The following is a 24,216-nucleotide window of genomic DNA, read 5'->3' as shown; positions in this document are numbered from 1 at the left end:
CAAAACAGCTGAGATTATGTTTTAGTGGTGTGAAACAAGTGAAAAAGAATAAATAAACATGGACACATTGTAAAATAATAAAGAAATATGCAGATAATTAAGGTGATGCAAAAGATAGTGATGAGGTGGTTCCTTTTTATATAGAATGGTCAGGAAATTGGCATTTAAGCTGAGCCTAAATGACAAGCAGACATCCTGCAAAGATTGAATGAAAGGTAATGCAAAGGCCCTCAGGTGAGCAAATCCATTGTATTGAAGGAGTAGAAATGTGTACCATGTAGGGGAATGAGAGGGAGTGGTCTGTGATGTATGTATCAGTGAAATAAGCTTTGAGGGCCAATGGTCTTTAAATTTTATTCAAAGTATAATGGTAAATTTTAAGGGCAATGACATGGACTGATGTTGTTTTTAAAAGATTGCTATTATAAGTATGTGGAAAATGGATTTGGAAGTAAGGAGTTATCACTGTGTGGAAAATGGATTTGGAAGTAGGGAGCTTGTGATAACAGACAGATCAGTTAGGAGGTTTTAACAGTAGTCCAAGTGGAAGTCGGTCTTAGAGTAGGCTAATAGAGGACCTAGTGAAGAATTCTTAGGTCATGCATATGTTTTAGCAGTAAAGTTCCCAAGACTTGCTAGTAGGTTTGATTTAGAATAAGGGAGAGAGAGGAATCAGGAGGATTCCTATGTTTTAGCTTGACAAACTGGGTAAATGGTGCAGCTTTCAGACATGGGAAGAACTCAGAAAGAAACAGCTTTGCAGGTCGTGAAAATAGATGGTTCTGTTTTGGCTAGGTTAGGTTTTAGAAACTTAACAGACATCACAGCAGAGATACCAAGATATATATGAATCTAGAATTCCTGCGACAAATGAGGTATGGAGATAAAGATTGGAGAGTCCTTGACATTTTGGATTTATGACCATGATCTTAAAGTGAGCACAGACAGCATGAGTGGCTGTTTCTCTTCAGCAATGTGTGGATGGTTCCTAATGTGTAGATTTACACAGCAAATGCAATGAAAGTAAAGAAAGGGATTATTGTAGTGTCAGATTTACATGCATGATTCTTTAATGGATTGTAGCATTTGTGGAAAAATGAATACAGTTGGTCTTTGAATAACTATTTTGTTGATTATACCTGGATTTGATACCCAGGTGATTCCACCCTGGGCTCTTAGCTCAATTTTAGTATGATCCCAGAACTGGATTTAAATACAGACAGTCCCTGATTTACAATGTCTTGACTTAGGATTTTTTGACTTTATGATGGTACAAAAGCAATATACATTCAGTAGAAACTCTACTTTGAATTTGAATTTTGGTCTTTTCCTGGACTAGCGATATGTGGTACAATACTTCTCAAGATGCTGAGCCAAATCATCTAACACAGAGCCTATTTTAATAATAAAGTGTTGAATAACTCATGTATTTTATTAAATACTGTACAGAAAGTGCTCTGAGCATGTCTAAGATAGGTTAGGCTAAGCTATGATGTTTGGTAGATGGTATGGTTTCAATACTTGTTTCTTCCAAAATCCATGATGAAATTTAATCCCAAATGTGTCAGTATTGAGAGGTGAGACCTTTAAGAGGTGATTGGGTTATGAGGGCTTTACCCTAATGAAGGGATTAATCCATTCATTTATGAATGGATTAATCATTCATGGATTAATGCATTAATGGGTTATCATGGGAATGAGGCTGATGGCTTTATATGAAGAAGAAGTGGAAGAAGAGAAATCTGAGCTGGCATGCTCTGCCCCCTTGCCATGTGATGCCCTGAACAATCTCAGGATTCTACAGAGGCTTCACCCACACAAATGGTCTCTCCAGATGTGGCCCCTCAACCTTAGACTTCCCAGGATCCAGAACTTTAATAAAGAAATTCCTTTTCTGTATAAGTTACCGTTTCCTATTTAATATACCTAACCTAGTGTCTTTGTGTGTTTTCTGTTGCTTATAACAGAATCTTGTTATAATTTGTTGCTTATAACAGAATCTTGTTATAATTTGTTGCTTATGACAGAATCTTGTTATAATTTGTTGCTTATAACAGAATCTTGTTATAATTTGTTGCTTATAACAGAATCTTGTTATAATTGTTTACTTATGAATTTTCAATTTGTGATGGTTTTATTGGGATGTAACCCATCATAAGTGAAGGAGCATCTATATATTTAGTATTGGGGGGAAGTTCTAAGAGGACATAATTTATTTATTTAAATCACACTTTATATTGAACTCATCTATCTATGTAGAATCAGTGAATCAAAAGAATTTGTTGGGAACCTTTCAAGTTGTAGATTCTGATTTCATAGTTTAGTCAGGCGGAGAAAACAAAGATATATGAAACCATAATAGAGCAATTTTTTGGGTAACTGTGATAGTCATTAGTTCTGTTCACCAAATATTTCCAGCTCTCTGCCTTCTGGGCACATGATGAAATTGCACTTCACAGCTATTGTTGAGTAAGACTATATTAGTTCTTGCCAGCAAGTTTTGATTAAAAGTGACATGTGTAACTTCTGAGCCAGAGAACTTTCTTCTGCCATAGCAACTGGCAAAGTTGGTGGCTGCCCTGTCATCCTGGATCCTGGAATAAGGAGACAGCATGGAGTGGAGCCCTCAGGCCACCCATGATGGACATGCAACAGAATGAAAAATTAAAGCTTTGTCATTTCAATCCACTGACATGTTGGGGTATTTGTTACTGTATATAACCCGACCTATTCCAACTGATGGGTTACAGAGACATCTAAATATAGCATATTTTTAGCACCATCACACTCCTATGTCCATTTAAAAATAAGAAACTATAAAACAACATCAGTTGAAAGTTTAATATCATTACCATGAAGTGAATATTGACACCTTCACTGTAAGCAGAATAGTCAAAATAAACTATTGTTTAGCTACCTTGTTACAAATTTACAAGTTTGTAACACATTTCTAAATGTTATAATCTGGAAGTTTTCTTTTCTGTCTGTACCAATGTGATTGTCTAGTACAGAAACTTTAGGATAACTATACATTCTTTGATGATTTTGCAGAAATAATTTAATATCTTGTTTAAGAAAAATACAGCATTTTCATTTAATATCTTGTTTAATAAAGAAAACAATATCTTGTTTAATAAAAGCATTTAATATTTTGTTTAATAAAGAAAAATACATCATTTTCAAGCAGGTAGTAGGAGTAGGTTTTGTTATTTATAGAGCTATTCAACAAACGCTCTTTTATTAGCTCATCAATTTGCCAGTCAGACAAATGGAGTCAAGCTCCCATCCAGGAGGTTAAGAGAGAAAACACTCAGATTTCACATCACTTCACCCCACCTAATGACTTCACTTTCCATTTGACTTGTTGTCTGGCTCTGTTAATTATTGAACTAAAAAAATGTACTAACCAGATTGAAGCGGTAGTCTTCACTCCCACTAAATATGCAGAGATTAACCACAATGCAGATGATCTGGAAACATAAATTAATTTTGGTCATAGAATTTTTGAGGTAGAAGTATAGTAAGAAAGACTTTTCTTTACTAAATATTTAGTGGTCTCTGTCTTAGTCCATTTTTACTGCAATAATAAAACACCACAGTCTGGGTCATTTATAGATAATAGAAATTTACTTCTCACAGTTTTGAAGGCTGAGAAGTCCAAGATCAAGGTTCTGGCATTGTGTCTGATGAGGGCTTTCATGCTGCATCTTCACAAGGTTAAAAAAGACAAATGCTATGTCTTCCCATGATGGAAGGCAGCAGCGCAAAAAAAGCGCCTAAACTAGTTTTCTCTAGCCCCTTTTTTAACTGTACAAAAAATAAATAAGTTAACATTATTAAGTTACTACTTCAGTCCTTATGTTGTTTTTTAAAAATAATCAGTTTGAGGCCAGGCGCAGTGACTTATGCCTGTAATCCTAGCACTTTGGGAGGCCGAGGCGGGTGGATTACCTGAGCTCAGGAGTTTGAGACCAGCCTGGGCAACATGGCGAAACCCTGTCTCTACTAAAATACAAAAGAAATTAGCTGAGCGTGGCGACGTGTGCCTATAATCCCAGCTACTTGGGGGGCTGAGGCAGGAGAATTGCTTGAACCGAGGAGGCGGAGGTTGCAGTGAGCTGAGATCGTGCCACTCCACTCCACCACTCCACTCCAGCCTGGGCGGCAGAGCAAGACTCCATCTCTACCAAAAAAAAAAAATATATATATATATATATTTTATAATATATTATATATTTTTATAATATATAATATATAATAAAATATATAATATATAATATATTATAAAATATTTATTATATATTATATAATATATAATATATTATAAAATATATATAATATATATTTATATATATATCAGTTTGAAACACATTATTGAAAGTGAATACACACAATAAATTGAAAAATAGGGATGCATAGTGCTGGATACATATCAACCAACTTATCTTCATTTGTTGCCTGCTGTTGTAGACAAAATTTGACACACAATTAGCATATTGACAGAGCAGCCAGAATACATAGGAGAAAGTGGCAAACTACTAGAAATGTAGCTTAGCTCTGGATCCATCACCAAAAATAATAAAAATAAAAATAAAAACAATTCATTGTTTATCTGGGAGCTAACCGCACTATGGCACTGAATTATCTACTACTCACAAAACAATTTTTAAAATATCAAAAGTGCCAGAGAACCTTCATTAACAGTGTTTTTAAGTCAAAGTTTTTACTTTAAATATGTGATGATTACTCAAATACCCTAAGCCATTTGGCAGGCCCTATCACAATAAGTTACAAATAGTCTGAATTTAATAACTTAAATGTGATATGGTTGCTGTAATATAAACTGTGTGAATATCTTAACCTCTTTCAGGTAGTTGATAATTAAAAGATTTAAATTTACAGTTTCAATTTCTGCTTAGAAGAATGATGTCAGTATTCTAGCAATAGTGATGGCATCCCATTATTGTAAATGCAGAACATGATAATGTCTGTACAAGTGAATCTATATTCTATGTGCAAGTTTTCAATGGTGCAAGTTTATAACCAAAGCTGGGTTTAACAGATGCTTTCTGACTTCTGAAAACATCATAAAAATCCTTCCTAAAGTGAACAAACTAAAGTTACAAGTAGGTGACACCAGTTGTTTTTTCCCTTTATGCGTGATGAACTTCATGAAGCATTAACTCCTGAGGTATATTTATTTCTGGACTATACAACTTACATCCTCTTCTTTCAAAGGCAGCTACCATCTGCTTTACAACTTCATCAAAAAACAATGTGGCAAGCTGAGAGTGTAGAAGAGATTGCAATTCAAAAGAAATTGAAAAATCAGAGGTACACATTTTTCAGTAGCCTGGAAGACCTGGGCTAAAATGCCAGTCTCCAAATGATCGAGAAGTTTCCCATCAATACAGGATGCCTTTCCAAAATGAGGTTTCACCAAGGTTACTACTGATGTATATTGCCCCAACACAGGTGGAAACCCAATTTCTAATTGTGTTTTACAATATCCGGATGTCTTTGATACTACATCTGATGTTTTACACTAAGGAATGACATGCTTGTAATCCTCTATTCCTGATACTACATCATGCATTTCCTTCATGTTTCTTGAATGTCTTAAAATTCTTCTCTCTGAATATTCTTTCCTTTTGTTTATTAACGGTGCCGCAATTTTGAAGAAAGTTCTTGCACATATCTCCTTAGGCAAAATTGAGGTATGTAGTAGAAGAGTTCTGCTCATCAGGATACCACAGGAAGCTAAATATCTGACATTCTGCACAGGCCCCTGCACTGGAGCCCACACTCCGACCACTGTAGCCGACTTCAGATGGCATCCCAAGACCACCCTTCTCAAGGCTGCCTGACTAGTCCAAGCTACCATGATAGACTCCTCTCCAGCCCTTTTATAAGACATGAATCCATTCATAAGGGCAGAGCCCTCATCACTTAATTACTTCCCCAAAAGGCCCCACCTCTTAATATCACCTCATTGGGGATTAAGCTTCAACATGAATTTTAGAAGGTCACCATCATTCAAACCATATCAATCTGTTTATCTGTTGTTTAGTTGTAAACTGGCATAGAAAGCCAAATGAAGTATGAGGGACTTTATTCATGGTCACTGTATTTGCCCACTGTGTATCTCGTCAGGATTTCTCTACATATCCTCTTTCCTGGAGTTTCTTTTAGTGCAAGGTTTACCTACGCTACATGATAGTTATAGGAAAAAATCCTGGTATTTCAAGCTAATGTTTGTGAAGAACATCCCCTGTATCTTAAGACTTGCATAATAAATAGCATTCCACTCAAAAGACATCTTGCAATACTGGTATAGTTAGCTATAAGAATATCAAGCAATATAAGGTAGGAGACCTGGGTTCAGGTTTCAACTGTGTAATTTACTAAACCATATGACTTTTTAACCTCTTTCAAATCTGTCTCCTTCTTTCCATGCCTCCTTCACTGCTTTGATTTAAGCCCTTCTTACATAGCTCCCTTTCAGACTTGACTCCAATACAGCTGCCAGAGTGATCCTTCTAAGATGTTAATCAGTGTCAAGTCTTTTTAATGAGTCCCTACAGTTCTCAAGATAAAGTTCAAACCCCTGAATATAGTATACACAGGCTTTCATGAGCTGCACTTTCCCTAACTCCCTAGTCCTAAGATTGTAAAGTGAGACAGGCTGTTAGCAAAATGCAGCTCACATATGTGTTCGGTCGAGTTTGCACTGTTTTTTGTTTTGTTTTGTTTTTTTTAATTTTGTACCATCATTAATTTAAAAATTGAAACCTTTTATGGCTTTGGAAACTGGAAGATATTCCCTCACATGGTGGCAATTGGTTATACTGACTGTTCTCTTTAGAATGGACATTCACTCTTAAATTTACTACAGTTTCCACCCACAAAGTTTTACCCCCTTATGTAACTTGTGGGCAATTTGCATTCGCCTCTGGCCTCATCTCTAACCACTTTTTTATGTTCATCATTTATAGCACTGAACTATGCCAAGTTCCTCCAATGTTGTCTGACTACCTTTGCCTGGAATTCTCTCCTGCCCTTTTCATTTCTTTGTCTCACTAAAAGTGCCAAGTAACAAAGGTATTCCCCCCCAAAAGGGGACTGTCTGCTTTTGATTAGCTACCTTCTATAGAAGCTGACTGCCTGGACAGATCATTGTCCAAAGACAACAAAAAGCTCATCCATTAGTCACCCAGTGGCATTTAACAGGAAGGAAATATTGGTGCTTCAAGGAGGGCATTTATTTAGCCTTAATACTAGCCTATTTGGCATCATAAGTAAGAGAAAGAAAAGATGAAGAAATATGTCAGAAATAGATTCTGATTCGAATGCTACAATTGGGGTTAGTTACCATTAAATAGCAGAATAGAAAATGGATGACTCCTGTGGCAAATGGTTTGGGGAGAGACAATGTCGAAGTTGCTTGGCATGACAATGAGTGCCTTAAAACCATTTGGCCTAGAAGTTTCACCTGCAGGAATTTATCCAAGGAAAATAACCATGAATGTACACAAATAACTGAATGATATTTATAATAGCAAAAAAAAGAAGCAATTTAAATGTCCAACATTAGAAAATTGGTTAAGTCATTAGTTTTTAGACAGTACTTCTTAAAGTATAGGATTCCATAGGAGTGTGTTGACAACCATGTCAGAAAAGCCACAGTCTCTTCATCACCACTTCAATCAGAGTAGTTTCAGTTTTATGTGTTGTACATATTAAGGTTCCATGTGAGACTTTGTTTAGAAAAAAAAAATCCGATCATAAAAATAAAAATTTGAGCCAGGCATGGTGGCTCACACCTGTAATCCCAGCACTTTGGGAGGCCGAGGCAGGTGGATCACGAGGTCAGAGATCGAGACCATCCTGGCTAACACGGTGAAACCCCGTCTCTACTAAAAATACAAAAAATTAGCCAGGCATGGTGGCAGGCGCCTGTAGTCCCAACTACTCGGGAGGCTGAGACAGGAGAATGGCACGAACCCGGAAGGTGGAGCTTGCAGTGAGCCGAGATTGTGCCACTGCACTCCAGCCTGTGCGACAGAGCAAGACTCCATCTCAAAAAATAAAACAAAATAAAATAAAAATTTGAAAACCACTGGACTCTGTAAATTCTAGTAACTTATACGACAATATATATTTGGAAACATGTATGTTAACAGCTCAGTTATCTTTGGGTAGTGACATTTTTGTTTGTTTGTTTTCGCTTGGATTTTTCTGTGTTTTCCATATTGTCTACAGCGAACATGGTACTTCTATAGCCATACCAAAAAAAAAAAAAAAAAGGTTTTTGCAAAAAAACAAAAAAGGAATTGACAACAAATAGTCCACAAGCCACTGAAAATTCTCCAGCTTACCATTTTTGGCATTCAAATAATAGGTTTGTAAACCTGCTGTAGCTATGAAATGTTTCCTACTAAGTATAGGTTATAAAGAACGTTGAAGATACAGTTCAACACCCTCATTTTACATTTGAAGAAACTATGTCCAAAATGTTTCACTTCGTCGAAGCTAGAGCTGGGACCTCGTGGTCTTCTGATTCCATTGCCTTTTCTGCTATCCACCTAATTTATAAAATGTATATTCATAATTCTCATTTCTTCCATTTATGTCTACCTAGTTGGAGCATTCATCATTGTGTTACTACTTTTTCCTTTGAGTGAAAACTATTATTTTTGAGGTGCCAGTGATCAAAATTTCTCTGTTTAAAAAACTTTGTCACAAACCTAGAACATTAAAACAGGTCCAAAAGCTCTCATATAACTAATTGTTCTGATATACACAATTGGAGTTTTATAATTGACTTTATTCCACTAATTCATTAAATGTGCATGTTTACTCAAATTTATAATTTGGAATTGAACTAAATTGACTCCAAATATTCTTACTGTTTTCATTCTCTCTTGGCATCTACAAGGAAGACATTAGAACATGTTCCATGTGCCCCACCTTCCTTCTCAGACATGAATGTACTTGTGAAGCACTCTGTCTTGTATTTTAGGGTCTTAACTCATCTCGGAGTTATCTTACTATGATCACATTGATCTAACCCCCAAAGTAATGGCTCTGTGTAATATTTTCTACATATGTATGTATGTCAGGACTTTCCCATGGTTTCTTTCGCATTTTAATGTTGAGAAGTGAAAACTGGGTATCCAGTCAAGCTTGGAGAGTCTGAAGAAATAGTATGAGGTAATGTGTTTCAAATAAAGGAAAATGAGAAGATTCATAAACTTAAGTCACTTCCCAAAAACCTTCTACCAACCCAGAGCAAAAAAAAAAAAAAAAAAAAGCGAATAATTCATGATGAAAGGTAATCAAATACATAAAATACATAGAGGTTTTTAAGGTGAAATTGATATAGTTTGTTATTGATGATCCTATTCATGAAAAAACTTAGAAAAGAGGGATTTTGTAGAGCACTCTTTTCATTTGATGTTTAATTATTCTGGTAAAAAGGGAAGTCCATATACCCAATAACATATTAGATCTATAACCAACCACACAATATTGTACCTTAACTCAGTGACTAAGAATTTTTTTAACCATTTTCTCTAAGAATCCTAATGTTTTAATTTACTTAAAATGTAAATCTTTCAGATGTGTATCTCATAGAGAACATTTTGCTTAAAAGAATTGTAATTAAAACTGAAATCATTTATAAAGTTGTTTGTACCCAAATAATTCCTTTGAACATCACATGTAGGAAATTTGGGGTGAATTTTTAAATATTTTTAAATGTCATAGTTTTATGACCTCTTCTGATTTAGTCATTCTCATTGTTTTAATGCACTTGGGCTGTTGTTCATTTACTCTAGGATTGAGCATAGAAGCTCATAGATGTAAAATGGAATTTGATTTGTAAACAATCAATTTAATAACTTGAATTTCATGTAAACATATTTTCTCATGATTAAACCTTTGTTGACATAATATGTCAGTGTTTCCAAGGAAGCATTCACATTTAGGAGTAACTATGCTATTAGCTAAAAATTTCAATATAGAAATATTATTGTGACACCTCTTAAAGTTTTAAGTTAAATACTTATATACTATTAGAATAGCACTACCTGATTATTTTCTAGATAATATTTAAGAATAATATTTTATGTATATATTAAACAGTAGTTTTCAAAGCACACACAGATTATTTCATTTAGTTTTGACATACACCCTGTGAAAGACAGAAATGAGGAAGATTATTTAAAAATTAGGATAGTGAGATTAGTGACAGACTCAAAATTTCATGGCTGTTATTTGATAGGGCAGGCCTAGAACCTGGTGCTTGCCCAGGATTATTTCTGCTTATCTTTTAACCTCTATAAATGAAGACATATACCCTAGAATTGTTTACAGCTTAATAAAAAGCAAGTTGCAGAATTGTACATATGTTCTAAAGCAAATAATATAAACAAAAAATACCAAATATTTTCCATTGTTACCTAAATAAATGTGTAGAAGTTTACATATAAACTGTTAAGATTGGTTATCTCTGGGGTATGTGGGGCTGGAATTGACACTGAGGGGTGTTTCAAAGGGGATTCTAGCCTTATCTGAAATACAATCTAAATATATTTCTGTATGGCTTGTGAAGTTAAAAATTTTTCATTTAACTTTAAGGTAGACTATGAGAGTTACTGAGCTATACCAGGAAGGAGTGGGAATGGATAGAGAGGTAAATGGAAGAGTCGCTGCTGTTTCATGAATAAAAACAGGTCATTACACTGTCTTTGGAATCCCTATGTAATTATTTTATGTCTTGTTGTAACCTACTGGTTGACAGAAATAAAGGAATCAAAAGAGCGTCTTTTCAGAATCATTCTAATTTGTTCATAGTTTTGGGAAATATTCCGCAAAGATAAACTGGCCATGGTGCCATATTGTGCAACTAATTAATATCGGTCAAGGGGGGGTTGTTTGTTTCATTGACAATAGCACTGGTAAATTAAAAGTAATAAATTCAGTTGAAAACCACGTGTAATTCTGAGTCGTATATGTTCTGATCCCATTGGTAACTCCTTTGGGCTTTGTTCAGCGGGGCGGAGGCATGGTTCATGATTCCCTCCACTGTCACTTCACCCTCCTGGAATGTAGCAACTGATTTTCAAAAGCTGAAACCATGACTTTTCACAGGAGCTTGTTATTCCTTTTTTCAAAGTTTATTTGAATCAGAGTGGGATTAGTCTAAGATATCCCCTGTGCTTGGCATGTGTTCCTTTAGAAAAGCTAGCTGATCCAGCCCTTAATTCCTGGTTAGTAAGATAATAGACATAGCTGGGTGAGGTTCTAAAGATGGAATAATTTGGCACAACACATCTCTGACTGAAATCTAAATGTGACTCTTGAGACCAATGGACTGAATTGGTCTGTCTGTGTGAATTTCACTTTCCTTTCTCAATTAATCAACTTCGTGTCTGAAGTGTCTAAAAGAAGCTCTTCTCTAACTTTTCTGGCTCACACATTTACTTTTCTGTCTGACAGCTTGTCACCTTTATTCTAGGCCCAAAGCATCCAACAAGTAGTTTTTGCCCTTGCTTAGTGGCTCTCTGATATGGTTTTCCAAAATGTACACTTTATAATCCAGGAAATCCTCTACATTCATGATAGCCATAACAGTGATGGCAATAATAAGAGCAGCTAACATTTATTTAGCCCCATGTGATTATGGGGGCTGGCAAGTCTGAAATATATATGGCAAGCAGGCTGGCTGGAAACTCAAATAGGAGTTAATGCTGCAGTCTTGAGGCAGAATTTCTTCTCTTGGAAACCTCAGTTTTTGCCCTTAAGGCCTTTCCACTGATTGGATGAAGCCCACCCATATTTTCTAAGGTAATATCCCTTACTGAAAGTCAACTGATTGAATATATTAACGACATCAACAAAATAGCTTCATAGCAACACCTAGAATAATGTTTTATTGAATAACAGGTACTCTTACCTAATCAGATGACACATAAAACTAACCATCACAAGCTAGGAACACAAAGTACCTGAGAAGATTGAGAAGGAATGTTGAGAGAGGTGGACAATGGGGGGTTATTGCAATAATACAGATAACTGACGACGTGCATGTAAAGTAGTTGAGGACTAGATGAAAATTATGGGACAAATCTAAACAATGTGAACGAGGTAGAGTTGACGGTATCTGGTGACCTTTTGGACAAATAATGTAATCAGTAGTAGGAGACTGCCACCAATAATAAATTCATTGACCATCAGTTTTCTAGTCTGGCCTGTGAAGGATTAAGATTCATGTATGTTGTGTATCTAGGATTTGTTAGGCATACTGCCTCGGTATAATGACACAGAGTTTTTGAATGACTCTTCTCCAGCCCATTCTCCTGCCCTCTTACCCTGCCTTTTCACATCAACATATTTTGAGGAAATTGAAAAAGAAGGGCATGAATTTTGAAAAGATCCATTAGTAGGCTTGGCATTCTGCCCATTCATAACATTTCAGGGACAATATGAGAAAAGAAGAGAAACATCTTTTGTACAAAATCATTGGCCGAAGCTTAGCCATCTTGGTTTACAAACAATCTAAAACCCAATATCCTAGTGTAACAGAGAGAGAATAGCACAGCTTTCTATGCCTTATTTCACAAATGTTAATGTGAAGGAGAAAAATAAAGCAAGTTAATTTTATTAATGTTGATATTTGACTATGCCAACCAGAAAACTTACTATTTTATAATTTACAATAGTTTTATTTGCTTACATTATAAATGATCCAGAATGGAGATGGAGAGAGGTATATAGAAATCTAATCATAAAATCTTCATGATACATTTCCATCCATATAATATTCAAAAGACTGGAATTGCTCTCAATGTTTTGACCATCTGTATAGTGTTAAGTTCCTCCCGAAAATGTGTAATTTTTTTTACTTGAACATATTTTAAATGAATGAATAAATGCATGTCATATATTCATCTTTTCAAAAATCAGTTTTTTGGTTTGTTGATTTTCTCAATTGTTTTCAATTTTATTGATTTCTGCCCTAATATTTATTGTTTATTTTCTTTTGCTTGCTGTAGGCTTAAACTGCTCTTCTTTCTCTAGTTTACTAAGATGAAAGCATAGGTTATTATAGACCTTAGACCTTCTTTTCAAATATATGCATTTAAGGCTATAAATTTCCTCTCTAAGCACTGCTTTCGTTGCATCCCACACACACAGTTAGCTGACTTGTATTTTAATTTTCATGTACTTCAAAGTGTTGAGTGTCTTCTTGACCCATATGTTCAGAAGTATATTAATCTCCAAATATTTTGGGATTTTTCTGCTATCTTTCTATTACTGATTTCTAGTTTCATTTTCATTGTGGCTTAAGAACACACTTTTTATGATTTCTATTCTTAATTTGCTAAGGTGTTTTTTATGGCACAGAATGTGGTCCGTCTCTGAATGTTCCATGTGAGCTTGAGAAGAATGTATATCATGCAGGTGTTGGATGGAAGATTCTATAAATGTCAATTAATCAAGTTTATTGATACTGCTCTTCAGGACAACTATATCCTTTCTGATTTTTTGCCTACGTGACCATCTCAGTTACTGAAAGCAGGCTATTGAAGCCTCCAACTCCAATAATGCATTTGTCTTATTCACCTTTCACTTCTATCAGTTTTGCCTTGTGTATTTTGACATGCTTGTTAGTTGCATACAGGCTTAGGATTATTATGTGTTCTTGTCTATTATGTCTTATTTGACTGAAAAAGTCTTTATTTCTCCTTCACTATTAAAGGATAATTTCACTGAATATAGAATTCTAGGCTGGTGGGTTTCTTTCTTTCAACAGTTTAAGTATTTCCCTCCACTCTCTTTTTGTTTACATGGCTTCTGATGTCCACTGTAAATCATACCTTGTTTCTGTGTATGTAAGATATTTTTTACCCTCTTGCTTCTTTCAACATTTTCTATTTGACTTGGGTTTTCTGTAGTTTTTAATATAACATGCCTAGGGATATGTTGGTTGAGTTTCCGCTATGGTGTTCTCTAGGCTTCCTGGATATCTGAATTTTGTGACTGGCATTATTTTTAGAAAATTCTTGATAATTATTACTTCAAATATTTTTTCTACTCTGTTTTCTTTTTCTTCTTCTGGTATTCTAATTATATATATACCTTTTGAAATTGTCTAACAGTTCTTGGATATTCTGTTCTATTTTTTCATTCTTTTATCTCTTTCAGTTTATATCATTTTTTGTTGACCTGTTTTTAAGCTTACTGATTATTTCATTAACTGTATTTATTCTACTGATGAGCCCATCAAAGGTATTCTACATTTCTGTTACAGTGCTTTTGATTTCTAGCATTTCATTTTGATTCTTTCCTGGAGTTTCCCTGTCTCTACTTACATTACCCATCTGTTCTTGCATATAGTCTACTTTTTCCATTAGTATCTTTAATATATTAATCATAATTACTTTACCGTGTCTGATGACTTGAACATCTGTGTCATATTTGAGTATGGTTTTGATGCTTGTTTCTACTATTAAACTATGTTTTATTCCTTGCTTTCTGGAATACCTTGTAATTTTCTGTTGAAAGCTGGACGTGTATCAGGTGATAGGAACTGAAGAGAATAGACTTTTAGTGTGAAGATGTTCATTTGGGTAAGAATTGTGCTATATTTAATGTTTGTTGTAGCTGTAGGTGTCAGAAGCTTCAAATTCCCTCCTGTTGTCCTTGCTTTTGTCTCTGCTGTGAAATTTTGGCTTTCCTAAATTCTTCTCAGAGATAGTCTGCATCTTCAGCTCTTTCAACTGCAGTCCGCTGTTATAATACTGGAGTCCTGTTGGTGTGGTGGTATGATGTCGGAGAAAAGCATTCTTGATTTTTGTGATTGAATCTTAGTCTTTTAGCTGACCTGTACCTTGGGGACTGTGACCTCTACAAGTATTTCTCTGGTGTTGTACCTTTTTTTCCCTTCTTAGGTGAAACAAGTTGGTAGAGGAGGTTGAAACATGAGCAATATACATATCCCACGTGGGATAGGGTTCACTTCTTTCCTAGAGAATAGGCCTTTGTTATGGAGAAAGACCTGGGCATATTTCACAATGATGACTCTCCCCCTGGCAGAATCAGGAGAAGCTCTTTCTTGGATCTTTACCATGAAAATCTGGTGGTGTTCCTGGACATAAACTGTAGGAAAGGATGGAGACTCCCTAAGACTGTGGCCTCCAGGAGTTTCTCACTCTCATGCTAGTCTACATTAAGTCTCCAGCAGTTCATTAAAATTCCCATTTGAGTGTTCCTATCAATTTTTGGCTCCAGTGGCCTCTACCCCAGGTAACCACATCTCAGTTGTGACTCTCTCGGTTTGTCTTTCTCCAGATTTTTGGATGGTTGTTTGCCCTGCAACCTCAGTTATCTAATTGGTATAAAAAAAGTAATTGACTTTCAGTTTGTTCAGCTTTTTCTTGTTAGGGTAGGAGTAAAGATTATCTTTACGTATTGAATATCTCCTTCATGTAATAAATTTATTTAATCCATAAATAAATGGAAAGCCACAATATTCTTATTTTGACTTATATATACATTGTATAGAATTATATATAAAGTGGATGCCCTTTTATTAATTCTATTTAAGAAAATAGAAACTTAAATATCTATATTTTATTCATTTTATAAATATTTATAACATTATTACTATTATATATCTTAAGTATTCTGATCATATTCTGCACTATGTGATTTGTAAAGATTATCTGCTAAAAATCAATCTTTAGTAGTTGGACACTGTAAAACATACTAGTAAGGCCCAACCTGGTGTTGCTTGTCTGAAAAATAATTTAAAAGAATCTGTTTCACTTTATCTGTTACTCACTTAAAGGGAAAATTTTCATTCTGACTTCTTGTTTAAGAGTTCATGTAGCAATTTGGAGAGTTTAGGGATTTTCTAAATTAGTATGAAGGAGTTCAAGTTCTCCACAATATTTTTCCCTAATTAAATAAATTGAATTTTTATCCTTTTGTCAATGCCCACTATGCAGAGATCTGTAAAGTGCTGTGCTACAAAATTACCACCCTTTATGAATATTGGCAGGTAAAGACTTACTCTTCCTTAGGCATTATAATGTGCCTTTATTGCAGGGGAAATGTAGTATACCCACAAAATCATTACTTTGTTGTTTTGTTGGGTTTTATATTTTTATTCAGCTTACATAGATTATTCATGTGTTTTCAAAACTTTAAAATCAACAGATGAATGTGAATACATTCTGGTAGAAAATAAAGTGAACTTTGCTGGTATCTTGTAATCTCTCTAACCATTTACATATGTAAATATTTGTGTATCTTTTTTTTCTGAAATGTATGACAGTTCTCAAAAGCAAGACAAAAGAAACAAACAAAAATCATCGGAGGCACCCCAGTGAACTGGAAAACTTAAAGGATGAGAGTTTAAAGACATATTCTAAGCCTTGATTTGCCACAAGTTTGTGTGACTTTGAGCTCCTTTACCACCTCATCCCCCTTTTAAAGTATCAACCATAAATGGGAATACTACACTAGGTAATTAGCAAGAGCACTTTCAGCTCATAAATTGTATAATTCTATGTCACAATCCACACTGAGATTATTATCTTTAAAAAATTGGTCATTTTTCTATAAAATTTGCCTGTTTCCTTTGTATATTTTTTCTTTATTTTGAGTTGGAAAGGATAAGAAAGAACAATGAAAAAAATAATAGCAATGCTTTTCTTAGATCAAAATCTATTAGTGGACTTACATGTAAGCCAGGTAAATAGATGCTTACATAGAATAGCTGGTGGAGCAGCAGAATAGAATACATTCCCTCACACTTCATCTGCCTTTGTGCCACAGTGCTATGTGTGCTCTACTTCTTTAGGTTAAGACAGCTGGGCCTGTTTTTTTCAAATTCATATGTACCTGACTACTTACCGACTTTATCAGCCAAGTCATCTTAATTTATTAGGTGCTTTCCTCTGTAACAGCTCATTTGGAGGCACTATATGTTACAACTTTTGATTTGGACATGATGATAAGAGAAGAAAACTGGATTCTGAGGCACTGCTCAGGCAGGGTAAATGTTGACTTCAGATATAGTTCAGATGGATGGATGGATGGACAGATAGATGAGTTATATATATGTTTATATTTATATAAATACTATATATGTTATATGTGTATTTCTGTGTGTGTGTGTGTGTGTGTGTATTTTATGGTGTAGTAGAAAGTGTAGGACTTGAGGACATCTTATAAATGAGATATCAAGAAAGGTGAAGTAAAACCAGCAAACTTTGTAGAGAAAAAAATGTAAACTTTATTATTTCTTATAGAGCAGCATCTCATAGAGTTTGTTCCTTGATATAGTGAAAATTGCCTGGCAAATAACAGGTTCCCTTGTCATATGCTTTTGGGAAACTTCACAGTCTATAGCCCTTGCCTAAGATTCACGGTGCACATTGTCATGTTGGCATTATTGAACCAACATTTTCCAAATGTGTTTGAATTGAGAACCCCTTTTACTGGAGTGTTTCATGGAATTTTGGAAAACAATGGCCTGAGCAGTTTCTGATTATAATTATTATAGTTTCTGCTAAGTATCCGTCAGTATAATTGGGATTGACTAAATGTTTTTCTGCTGAAGAATTCAGTGTTTCATGTTATTCCTTACCCACAAACTTAAGCTCAAAATCTAATTTAAAACAAATTTTTAAATATACATTTGACTTACCCACTGTTTGTTTTATGGTAATGAAATAGCAATATTCTATTTCATAAATAAAACATTTTGAGTAGTACTATATTCCCCAAATTAATGAAATTATTTAACTTTTGTAAATAAAATTAATGAATAGTTCTGCAAGTTAAACAAAGCAGTAATTTTTCTTTATTCTCACTGTTACAGGCTAGTTAATATCCCAGTAGACTGAATACACAAGAAACTCTTTTTCTTTTTCTTTTTCTTTTTTAACTTAGTTGTTTGAGCAATAGCATATTAACTAAATGATTTTTTATAAATTCATAATTTAATCAAATATGCATTTTTCTTATTTATTTTCTAGATTGGATGACAAAACTATATTTTGGATTTCTCTTAGTTTTTATGAAAAGAAGAAGTTAAGTCTTAATCTTATAGATGTGATGACAGGATAAAATACTCTTAAATCTCTGTATATGGTAATCTAGGTATAATTAGTCACAATTGTCATAAACAATAGAAATAACAGATTTATTATAGACTTTTTTTTACTTAATGTAATTTTATTTAACAATTATAATTTTACATGTAAATAAGGATGTGGAACTCAGGATTTGTCAGCTGACTAAGCCTACCTTCCCATGGTTTTGTTCCCAGGCCACCACACCAGAGACTGTGTCTCTAGCTGTGAACCCTGTAGTAGACATTCTTTACTCTTTCTTATTTACTGCCAGTCATATTTCTCTTATGTATCACCATAATGTCTTTCTTCCCTTCCAAAGGAAATGATATTCTTTTCTATGACCAAAAGTCAGCAACTAACTCCTAGTATAATACTACACTATGCTTAACCTATCAGTGCTTTTCTCAAGTTGGACGTATAGAAGTTACTCACATATATCTGTCATCTCATCCATTCATCCCTTCACATTTCTTCATGTTTCTTTTTTCCTCTTTTATTTTTCTTTCTTTTTTCTTTTTTTGTTTAAACTGCTCCCTGTTTGAAAATTCTTATTCCTTCACATCTTTTATAATTTAACCCATCAAAAGTTACCTCTTCTAATCAGACTTTCTTGGAAATCATGAGAACAATCTCCCTTTCCTCTTTGAGCTTGTAGGCTGCTAAGCACATCCTCTAATGTCGAACCCATTTTGCCCTATATTTATGTATGTGTCTTCCCTCCATTATCAGTTTGTAAATTTCAGGCAGAGATAGCACTCCTGCATTTTCTGTATTTCATGGCACTTAGCATGATACTTGTACATTGAGTGATAGGTGTGCAACAGATATTTTTTGAATTGATAAATGAGTGAATGAATGTGTGTTTACGTCAGATCCTATAAGAAAAAGAATATACAAGTACAGAAGCAACTCTGGTTTTGAACAGAGCAGATTGCAAAAGATACTTTTAAATTAAAACTATAAAAATAACTGATGTATCAGTATTCTTTTAAAAGTTGGTTTTATTTTAAAAATTGTAGATACCAATGACATTAATAGCTAACTAATTCTTCTGGTTTCTTTTAAAATCTCTTTTCCAAAATGTTCAAGGATGTTTGACTTTTGTTTTTTTTTCTCTCTCTTTTAATCATAAATAGGTATAAACAGTGCTTTAAATACTCTGAGTACTAAAGAACAAAATTATGACAAAAAGAAAATGACCATGACTAATTTTCAATACTATCTGTTGGTAGCAACCAGATACACTTGCATTCTAACCAGTGGCATGTATTTGTACAAAAGTTTCTAAGTACACAAGAGGAACTTGCAGGTCATTTTTTGCCAAATAGTATTTTGTGCCAAAGAAATATAATTGAAAGACAATGAGGATGATAGATTCAGTTGTTGAATTTCTAGAAATTTAAAATGTTGGTATTTTGAACAAAAAATATAAAGTTATGAAATAGTTCAAAGATAGAATGATAAAAATAGCTTTACCAATTACTTTAGCTGTATTGTGCTCTGAAAAGTCATGTGCTCCAATTACTCATGACTGTCAGTTAAACTTTGGTGAACTGGCTAAACAAAAATGTTTTAGGAGCATTGGATAGCTATGTAATATTTTACTAAAAAGAATTAGTGTGTCTTATGAGAATTATGGTTGCAGATTGCCATTAGCAGCAAATTCTGTCTACCTCAATAGCTTTTTAGGAATTAATTGAGAAGACTTCTGGTTGCCTTATTAGTTCATAGGCAAATAATAATAAAACTAACATAGTTATGGTTAAAAGATCATGTATCAAAAATAAAACATATAAAATACAATATCAGGGATGAGGCCTGAATTTTAGGTATTCATAATTTACTAGTGATGTATTACTAGTTCTTGTAAATTTAGTTAGCTTTTATGATAATGCTTTTTTTCTAGTGCTCACTTTTTAAAGTGTGATTTTATGGAACAAGAGGTTTCTTGGAAGCACCCTGTGGTGATATGATAAAAATCCTTGAATCCATTTAGATAGGTTAATAGCAAAATTAGTAGACAAATAATGCTTCCCTGGAGTTCTGGAGCATCATTTCTCAAAGTTTTTTATGTTAAGCATTATATCTTAGAAGGTTAGTAAATGCTAAATAAGGAAAAGAGTGAGGAGTTTGCAGACTCTTCAAATATAGGAAACAATGGACTGAGTAAAAGTAAAAGGATTCCTTCTTAAATCTTTTTATATACTAATGTGCATCATGAACTCTCAAGAGGGACATATAGTGAGCAGCACTTTCAAAAATTATTTGACCACCAGACCACTTTTTAACTGAACATCACTACCAGTATGGAACATGTTTTCTGAAACACTGTCCTCCTAAGTGTTTCTAAGTGAGAAAAACAGAAAAATGATATGCATATAGAATAATCTACCTTACATATCTGTCATAAAATGTTGTATATAATAAGATGCCATGAGAAAAGGCACCCACGTTGTCATCATAGAGCTTACATGTTAGGGGAAAAACTTTATAAATAAGCTGACAGATACAATAAATAATTGTACTCCATGATATATGCTATGAGGGAAACAAACAGGGAGTTGAGATGGAGAATTGCAGAATGAATCTGCCCTAGGTAAGATGGTCAGGAAGGACTCCAGGCAGGTAATATTTAAGCTGCATGTAAACAGAAAGTACTCATCTTTTTAGGGGTGAGGTATTCCATGAAGAAAGAAGAACATGCAGAGACTCCAAGTTGGGAAGAAACTGGCCATGTTTAGATAGAAGCATACACAGGAAGTAACACACACACACATGCACGCACACGCACAAACATGCACATGTACAAGCCTATCTAGCATGGAGAGGTAAGCAGGATCCAGGTCATGCAGAGCCTGGATGCCAAAGTGAGAGAGTTTGGAATTTACTCTGTATACTTTGGGAAGCTTTTGCAGGGTTTTAAAGAGGGAACTGTGTTATTTGATTTACATCGTGAGAAGATCACTTTTTCTACTCTAAGGTAGATTGATTAAAAGTGGCCAAGAGTAGAACTTTAGAGGACCAGTTAGGAGGCCGTTGTAATCCAGATGAGAGATGAAAGGGATACTGTGTTAACAGACTGAAGATAGAGTTTGATGCTTTCCAGTGGGAGATAAGAGGGAAGCAGCAAATAAGCATGACCTTGATCTCCTTTTCTTCCTCGTCTCTCCTTTCCAAATAGCACAACCAGAGATATTTAACACCACTGCTTTATGCCAAAGTATTAAGTATGTAAGTTACACATCTCTCTTGAGTTTGACTTTATTTGATGTAATGTTTGGAAGACTTCCAAAATGACCAACAGAGACAATGTGTAAAATCTCTTGAAGTCACATTTTCCCTTTGGCCTGTTTTATTCATCCTATTCTGACACTTTAATTTATTTCAACACACTCTTTCACTTTGAATAAACCTCATTTGCTTTCACCTTAATTATGACAGTCTTGCATAGGACATACAAATGAACAATACATTGATTCTATAAGAAATAAGAATTTCTTTGACAAGGATATGCCACCATGGCATTCTCTGCCATAGCTGTTCTTATTAGTATCATTTACACTAGCCAGATGTTATTTCCCCTAAATTTAAATCATGCTTAATACCATTTATGGACTTTAACTCAATGATAAAAAAATTTATTTATTTTATTTTTTGTGGTACATGAATTATATTTTATTAGATGGAAGGAGGTTGTGAAAGTGAGAGCAGAAATTAAAGTAAAAAACAATTAAAGAAGAGCAATAAATTAAAATTCTGGCCCTCTGGAAAGATTAAAAACATTGTTTTGGTGATATTTTGAAAGGAAACAAATTTGAAATATGGGAAAAGTAAGTAATATTAGTAAGAAAAAAGTAACAGAGATTAAAATTATAAATAGAGATTACTATGACCATTATATACCAATATATTTGAGTCTAAACAGAATAGACAAATTACTAGAAAAAAATAAGTGAAGAAGCAGTTTGAAATATTCCCATTAAATAAAAACAATTCGGTGCAATCTTATAGACAATTGCCAACAGACTTGCAAAGAATGGATCATTCAGATTGTACAAAAACCTTGAGCAAATAAAGAATGAACATCTTGGATAATAAAGGGAGATAATATTATTAACAGAAAGGAAAATTACAGGGCAATCTTATATATGCATATAAATGCAGAATTTCTTAACAAAATATAAGTAAACTGAATATGGTAACATTTCAAAAAATAAAACATCTTTACCAATTTGGAATTATACTAAAAGTGTTAGTGTCATTAAATATTATGTAACAGATCAAAATTTAATGATAAAATATTTAAAACAAGACTAAGTTATTGAGGAACCTCTTTCATATTGAGTGCTTGTGCTACACAGAAGTATTGTGAAGATTAATTTTAACTTCACCTATTGAAATTTAAATTACACATACTTTTATATGTTAGCCGAATTTTATGTATATGAGGATTGTAGAGAAGTTAGAGAAGTTTGTTTAGTATTTGCCACATGTGCATTTACAAACTGAATTTCTTCAAAACGCAATGCTTAGGAACATTTTCTCTTGAGTTTTCTACGATTATTAAATGAATACACCAATACATATTTTAAATAGCTATTAATATCAGTTAACAGAAATAACAAGTATTTTTGTTTTGGAGCTTGGTCGTGAAGAAGAAATACCTAATAGTGAAATTTATTAAATTTTAAATAATATTATAGAGTAAGATTATGTAATGCTTTAAAAGTAAACTTAGATATATGTGACTTAAGTATAATAGTAGGCCTAGTTTTTGTTATTTCTCTTTGGTACTGAAATTGTTAAATAGGAACATGAATATATGTGAAGATATGTCTTTTCATGCACGCTTCAAGTTCTCATTATTTCTCATCTTATTTATTATCTTTTACTCCTAATGCAGCTCTCTGCTCCCATCTCTAAGCAAGTCTCCACCTTGCTGCCAAAAACAGCAGATTAACAGAATCATTAACAAAAGATTTTGTCTTTCTAAAAATTTATGCCATTCCCACTTGAAATGTATTCAGTTTAAAATACAAACTTTTTCTCTTGCTGTGTAGGACCTTTTAATGCATCATTTCTTTATGCCTCTGCCTTACACAGCAGAAGCATATTATCATTATCATTACCATTTTGCACTTTAGGAGATTGAAGCTTAGAGAGGTTAAATAAGTTCAACAAAGTCGTAAAGCACATAAATGACAGTATAAATTACACACTGTATGAATCCAGTCCTTTGAAGTTTGTTGAAAACCGTCTATGGCACCATAAATGTTCTATGTGTGTTGAAAAAAAAAACTGTCTACAATTGGGTGGAGTTTTATATATATATGTATTTTTTTCAATTGATCAAATTTATTACTCTTGTTATTAAGATTTTCTGCTTTCTACCCATTTCCCTCTGTTTATCCTATGAAAAGAAATTTGGTAAAATCACCCTTATCTCTTTATAGTTGTCAATCTAAGGCTGTATAATTTGATCACATAGTTTTATCTTCCTGAAGAAGAGAATCTTTCATTATTATAAAATGACTCTCAGTATTTCTCATGTTTTTATCTCAGTCTGTTTAATCTGATACTAATATAGCCACATGAGCATTCTTTTGATTAGTGTTTCCCTGGTATATCTGTTTATTCACCCTTGTTACTTTTCTACTTTATGTGTCCTTACATTTTAGAAATCTCTCTGGCATAGTACATTAAATGGATTTTTTTTTAATCTCATCTAGTAGTTTTTATCTTTTCTATTTTGGAGGAAATACATTGTTTCTCTTCTTTTAGTATCTACTCTTAAATTACAACATGTTCTCTTAACTTATGAAAGTATAAAGTCAACCAAGTACCCTTTGCTCTTGTCAGACAACCAACAGGAGTCTTCTGATTTGGAAGACATTAATTCCTTTAAATGTTAGCTCCCTTAACTTCCTTTAATTCCAAGTAACCTGCTAACTTTTATGTTATTTTTATGTCCTTGGAAAAAGTTTAATTCTGTCTGTTTCTAAAGAATAAGACATTCTTATTGTTATTTTATATAGTCAATGCTCATTTTAATTTATCTGAAAAT

General features: G+C 33.7%; 1 protein-coding gene and 1 pseudogene across 6 annotated transcripts in view; one reads left to right on the top strand and one right to left on the bottom strand.

The window, feature by feature from the left end:
* The window catches only part of XRCC4 (X-ray repair cross complementing 4), a 274,814-nt gene that overhangs the window by 196,302 nt on the left and 54,296 nt on the right, over positions 1-24,216 (top strand). For 2 of the 6 annotated variants that reach the window (XM_063604411.1, XM_034959846.3), the window contains exon 8: positions 10,642-10,945. The exons of the other annotated variants lie outside the window; for them this stretch is intronic. In XM_063604411.1, coding sequence (XP_063460481.1) covers positions 10,642-10,645 — 4 coding nt within the window. In that variant the 3' untranslated portion in view covers positions 10,646-10,945. Of the gene's footprint in view, positions 1-10,641; positions 10,946-24,216 lie in introns of those variants that run through there. 6 annotated transcript variants of the gene reach the window in all.
* Positions 4,832-10,626, bottom strand: LOC129397753 (coenzyme Q-binding protein COQ10 homolog B, mitochondrial-like; annotated as a pseudogene).

The sequence above is a fragment of the Pan paniscus genome, chromosome 4, assembly GCF_029289425.2.
Source record: "Pan paniscus chromosome 4, NHGRI_mPanPan1-v2.0_pri, whole genome shotgun sequence".
NCBI classification, from domain to species: domain Eukaryota; kingdom Metazoa; phylum Chordata; class Mammalia; order Primates; family Hominidae; genus Pan; species Pan paniscus.
This window is presented reverse-complemented; position numbering and strand designations above follow the sequence as displayed.